The sequence below is a fragment of the Ranitomeya variabilis genome, chromosome 1, assembly GCF_051348905.1.
Source record: "Ranitomeya variabilis isolate aRanVar5 chromosome 1, aRanVar5.hap1, whole genome shotgun sequence".
NCBI classification, from domain to species: domain Eukaryota; kingdom Metazoa; phylum Chordata; class Amphibia; order Anura; family Dendrobatidae; genus Ranitomeya; species Ranitomeya variabilis.
Genome location: NC_135232.1, coordinates 673,178,559 through 673,184,858, shown reverse-complemented (window position 1 = coordinate 673,184,858; position 6,300 = coordinate 673,178,559). Strand labels below are relative to the sequence as shown.

The 6,300-nt window shown below is 44.4% G+C and overlaps 1 protein-coding gene across 1 annotated transcript; it reads right to left on the bottom strand.

The window, feature by feature from the left end:
* Positions 1-769: 769 nt before the first annotated feature.
* On the bottom strand, positions 770-5,486 carry RACK1 (receptor for activated C kinase 1). The gene is made up of 8 exons (XM_077264258.1): positions 5,091-5,486; positions 3,507-3,678; positions 3,275-3,422; positions 2,963-3,058; positions 2,750-2,860; positions 1,507-1,647; positions 1,161-1,271; positions 770-963 (listed from the first exon to the last, which is right to left on the bottom strand). The coding sequence occupies exons 1-8, from the start codon at positions 5,197-5,199 to the stop codon at positions 898-900; spliced, it is 954 nt and encodes a 317-aa protein (XP_077120373.1). The 5' UTR covers positions 5,200-5,486; the 3' UTR covers positions 770-897.
* Between the last annotated feature and the right edge of the window lie 814 nt (positions 5,487-6,300).

The following is a 6,300-nucleotide window of genomic DNA, read 5'->3' as shown; positions in this document are numbered from 1 at the left end:
TCCTCTCAGGCGTGCTATCATGGTTGAAGGGGAAAAAGAAAAAAAAAAAAAAAAAGAGATACACTGATTATATACTACAGAGAATGAGACCTAGATGTGTAATTGAAACCTACAAGACTCAGACTGAACTTGAGGATAAATCTTCAGATCCCTACCATAGTTTAGGAATCTCTGCTACTAAACCTTCAGGACTCAGCGCAATTTCCATAATCAGACCGAGTACTGCAGTTCTGCAAACTATTGGAATTAAACTGGAATTTACCAAAGCAAATTATTAATCTATCAGGAATAAATGTATAAAAGGAAAGACTGCAGATAATTTTCTTAACGCACGTGACAGTTGCAAATTTTGACAACCGTCCTGTGCATAGACAGGCAAAGATGAAGCAATATTACTGAGAAGTCTATGCCTATTTTTCTGCATTTTACTCTGGTAAAAATACTGATCTTCATAAATTCCCTTAACTTTTTTTTTTTTTTTTATAGATGCATTCCACTTGGCAGAAAAACAATTGCATGTGGGATCCCAGCCAAGACATGTGGACTCAAGAGCTTGAATGTGCCATGGTTCGGGCAAGACCCCACTGTGCAGTAGAAATGCCAAAGGGAGTTCTTCATTCTCACGATCAGCAGAGGTCAGGATGCCATGAACGCAGTCACAAGGCATTTTTTTTAGCATTACACCATTTACTTTGGAAGATTTTGTACTCCAGAATTGTGGGTTTACTGATCAGCAACCTGCTAACGCTACATAATACAGGAACACAGGTTGCAGAATTTTATAGCAATTTTTATTAAGAGTCACAGGCTGGTATTTGTCAGAAGACTCCATACTGCACAAGCAGCATCAGATGGCATCACTACAAGTGAAATGTCTCAATTTTCCAGAAAAAAATCTTAGCGGGTTCCAATGGTCACTTGCCAGACTCTGATCAAGTTGTCTGTGTATCCAGCGAAGAGGGTCTGTAAAAACAACGGAGCGAAATGAGAACCAAAAAAAATACATCTTGTTTGTTGCCATTTTTTAGGACAAACATTTACAAACTTTTCAATATCTACAAATAAAATCGCTGCAGTTCATGCTGCAAAAAGGAAGAATGATCTCAGTTGTACAAATACATTATTTCTGGATAAGGACAAGGAGGTAGGAGACTGCTTACCTGTCCATCTGCTGACCAGGCCAGAGATGTACATTGTGGGGGCTCCGCTTTGCTGCTTGTACTGATCACCTCCTGCTTCAGCTCATCTACGATGATCTTGCCCTCCAGATCCTACAAAAGGCATAAATGTTTTAAGCCAAAAATCTTCAACTTTAAGCCCAAAAGTGACAGTAAAATGTATATTTTTGCTCAGAAACAGCCTCTGATTTTCAGCAATGAGCATCAGTTGGCATGAGAACACATCACAGCAAGAATAAGGAGCCCTAATAATGAATATATAACTAATAAAAACAGTTATCGGCACAACTCAAGCTGTATTTCAGACGGTGGGGGTCCAGCAACATACCCAGATCTTGATGCTTGGTCCTGTGGCCGCGCACAACCAGTAGCGGTTGGGACTGAAGCACAGAGCATTGATGACATCACCGCTGTCCAAGGTGTACAAGTGTTTCCCCTCATTCAGATCCCACAACATTGCTTGTCCGTCCTGCAAACAAAGATTAGTGAATAGAGAAACAGATTCAACAGGAATAAATGCAGTGCCAACATTCTGCAGCGTTGTACAAAGAAGAACATCATTCACATTGGGGCCTGTCATTGCCCATAGGACAGTTACTGGAATAACTAACTGGAAGAACACAAAATACAGGGAGGTCGTGCAGCAGCTTGTCCTGGGAGTACAGAATTACTGACAGGCTTTACTAATGGAAAGAGGCCATAGTCCCGAATTACTGCATGATCTGTGATCAAGTGTACAATGCAGCGAACACTACTGATGGGCACGGCTTTGTGGGACTTCAAGTGATGGCAGGGATTCCAATGAGCAACATACTAGAAAATTTGAAGTATCAGATGAGTTGGGGTCTTCTGGTGATTTTGCATCACACAGGGCACTAATGCCCAATACAGAGATACTCTGGTAAAAATATTATACTCATGTTTTAAATTGTTAAAGTATTAGATCGGCCACACTCCAGATATCCATCCAAAATCCCAGCAGGATAATCAGGTCCTGCATCTGATCATTATCATATCAGTGCAGAGAGCTGACCAATTTCTTATTTCAATATTCAAGCCAAAAAGCTTTGTCAATGCATTGAGGTGCTGGCTGAGTTACTGAAATAAGCCGTCAGTCAGCCCCCTCCATGGCTTGATGTGTTACACACGTATAAATCCATTTCAATAAAATGTGCACTAGCAACCACATCACACGGGTCACCCACAACTATGGACAGGTATCTACTGCTCTTCTTCCAAAGTCTACTGTTAGGGAATCAAACATGGCCAATCCCCAAAAGTTTACTACAAATGTTGGATCGCCGAACAAGCCCTTAGCAGATTTAGTGGCATGTCCAGTGATACAGCGCAATAATCTACGACATTAAAAGTAAACAATAAATGCCATAGAACTCAGCATCAACAGACCAGATTATACAGAAACCACTGCGGCCAAACAAGCATTTCTATCCCCAACTTACAACAATCTACTACAAACCATAATGTAAAGCTAAAAGCATCGAAATAATGAGAGGGCATGCTCTAGCTGCTAAATGGCAAGTAGAAACCTATGACTACATAGAGATTCTCACCTTGCCTCCAGAGGCGCACAGTGACCCATCAGGAGACACAGTGACTGTATTCAGGTAGCCGCTGTGGCCAATGTGGTTGGTCTTCAGTTTGCAGTTGGCCAAATTCCAGACCTGAAAAGGAGATGTCCAGAGTTAGAGGGATGGCCTGCTGCAGTCACAGCCTGTTAGACTGAACCCAACCCATTGCTGGCACCAGGATGTACATGCACTCACCTTCACCATCTTATCCCATCCGCAGGATACAATGATTGGATTGCTGCTGTTGGGTGAGAAGCGGACACAAGAAACCCATTCAGAGTGAGATTCTTCCTGGGGAGAAAAAAAAAAAAAAAACTAAGCCGCAATATCTAATCAGTATTGAGGTATGAAACCGACTGCAGCTTCTACGGTCCCATCATAATTGCAGGATTGTCAGCATACTTGACGTTGTTCCCATAGGAAACAATCAGGATAGTTGGTCTAATCACAAGGACCGGTTAAGGGGCACTGCTAGGATTTCTATACTAGGGGGTGCAGTTTGGTTACCTGCACTGTGTACTTGCACACTCCCAGAGTGTTCCACAGCTTGATGGTCTTGTCTCGGGAACCGGACACAATCTGACGGTTGTCAGCGGAGAAGGCCACACTGAGGACATCCTTGGTGTGTCCCACAAATCGCCTTGTTGTTGTGCCACTGAAAAAAAAACAAAAAAACCATATGAGCGCCCATGCCAAAACACTCGGTGACTCAGAACTTGGGGCTAACCACACAACTTACTTGGTAAGATCCCACAGCCTCAGGGTCCCATCCCAAGAACCCGACAGGGCAAACTGTCCATCGGATGAGATGACGACGTCACTGACAAAGTGGGAGTGACCACGCAGTGCGCGCTGGGGGACACCGTAGTTAGTCTCATCTCGTGTCAGCTTCCACATGATGACAGTCTTGTCTAGAACGAAGAAAAAAAAAAAAAAAAAAAGGTGTTAATAAATAGTGACCTCCGCTAGGGTTGTGTCACAGGTCAGCAGAGTCCAAACATCTAGTGGACACACAAGCTGCCACATGAAGAGCCATGTGCTTTTACTGCAACTTTTACAACATACTCCAAGAACCACTGCTCCCAGAAATGGAGCAGGAAGTGACAGTTCTGCTATAAAGGATCCAGTCTGGTTCAAGTGAGAACCACGTCATTGTTTAAAGCACCACTGTAGAACGTTTATTTTACCGCTAGAGTAGTGCTACTAATATAATTTCCCTGCCCCATGTCTTTTAGTAACCAGGTGATATCCTCATCTATCGGCACCGCTGCAGTCAGTCTTCAGCAGTTTGTGACCTGCTGGATTGCTTCAGTGTATGCTGGGCAATTTGAAAGTCACAACTCAGTGTAAGTCTATGAAAGCCAGAACGAGAGCTTCCGAACGTTCCTTCTGATTTCTGATCAGGCAGAAGAAGTTGTGGTCACACGACGGCAGATCGGGACCGAAAAAAGCGGCTGGCAAGTACCAATTTCAGGCCTATCGGCACAATAATGGTTGCAAGGGGTTGTCTGGTAAAAACAATCCATCAGCATTACAGGTGATAACTTGCTGATCAGTCAGACCAATGGGACTCGCAAAATTCTGCAAAAAGAGGGATTTTTAATTAAGCCTCAATTTGAACAGCATTCATTCTCTATGGGTCTGCCAGAAAAAGTAGCACAGCATGGACCTGCACAGCACCGCTCCATTCAAATGTGTATACAAGTGACCATTCCTGCCGATGGGTTCTGGCCGCTGGGACCGCACCAACCAGCCAGCTTGTAGGCAGATTGTAACCCGTTTTCACCAGCCAACCCATGATTTTTGTGGGGGTCCATCACCGATCCAGAGATAGGGCAACACAAGCCCAATGGCTCTGCCGGGGAAGGCTGAGCGTACTGGAACAGTAACTAGAGAGTGTATACACTGGCTCTTAAGGGATCAGTAATTCTTTAGGTTTTCAATTAGCAATCACAAACGTAAACAAAACAAAACACAGAATCAGCTCCTAAACTGTAAAGCAATTGCTTAAAAGGCAACTCCACATGATGATCAGGAGGCCCTGCACAGTACAACTGGATGCACACAGCCCTGCTGCAGGAGGGAGAACAGCTGCACTGAGAAGGGGGAGTTGCTAGTCGAGCAATATTCCAAGACGTTCAGAAACCAACAACCAGCATACGACACAGCAGAGCCCCAGCTGCAGTCAGACACACTCCCTCGCACACAGCAGCCCCGGCCTGTACCGGAGCCCGCACACAGCCCCGGAGCCCGCACACAGCCCACACTTGCCAGAGGACGGCCATACTTTAACAGAACGACTACGTGTACACATGTATCTCACCCCGGGAAGAGCTGAGGATCATGTCCGGGAACTGCGGGGTGGTCGCAATCTGGGTAACCCAACCATTGTGCCCCTTAAGGGTCCCCCGAAGGGTCATCTGCTCGGTCATGGTGACAACTCGTCTGGGGACGCTCCACCGGCGGGGGATGGAGGAAGATTGAAGACGTCGGGTCTACAGTGACCGGGAAAAGGCGGAAACCAGGGCCGAGGCGGCTTATATAGACAACGTGAAAGCTCTGACGTCACTACGTCCTCGGAGGAAATACGTCAGACGCATGCCGTAACATGGCGGCTCCCGTAGAGAATGACCGAGATTAGCGATAAGTAGCCTGCACGTTGCCGTTCGGGTGTACGTTTTCTCCAGACGGGCAGTCGGTTACGTATAGGTGTGCAGTTAGAAGACTGCATAGTGTCGCAGTCTTATTTACCGTCTGACCGGGCTTCTTCGTTATGGGCAGCAAGCGAATTTTTTTTTTTTTTTTTTTTTTTTTTTAAATAACTTTATTGAAACTATTGAGTAAAGTAAACGAGCACACAACACCTGCCGTGAATTATACACCACCTGAGGGGGCGCTGCTTCTCACCTGCCCATCACTTGCATGGACAAATATAGTTATTGTAAAAAAAAAAAATTACAAAGTTATTAAATAGTAAAAACCTCAAAAAAATATTTTTATTGAATTTTAAAGGGACTCTGTCACCTGAATTTGGAGGGAACAATTTTCAGCCATAGAGGCGGGGTTTTCGGGTGTTTGACTCACCCTTTCCTTACCCACTGGCTGCATGCTGGCTGCAATATTGGATTGAAGTTCATTCTCTGTCCTCCATAGTACACGCCTGCACAAGGCAAGATTGCCTTGTGGGTTCAACCAGGCTGTATAAGAGGACGCATGATTTCGGCGTCCTAGTACCGCACTCCGGACCTTTCTAAGCACCCGAACTCACCGCCTTGGGTAAGATCACGGTATTTAGTACTGGGAATCTTGTTCTCTTTTTACTTTACCAGATAGGCGGATTTACTTTGCTTCATTGACTTGATTATGTTTTTGTTTTTTTTTTCCCTGGTTTCCCGATAGTGATATTCTGGCCTCTTGGTTTCCTTTTTACCTTCCTTATTGGATATATATTAATTGGGACATTTATCTTTATGTCAGTTGCTCAATTAATTATCACGTTCTTTTGGTTATATTCATTATACTCATTATACAGA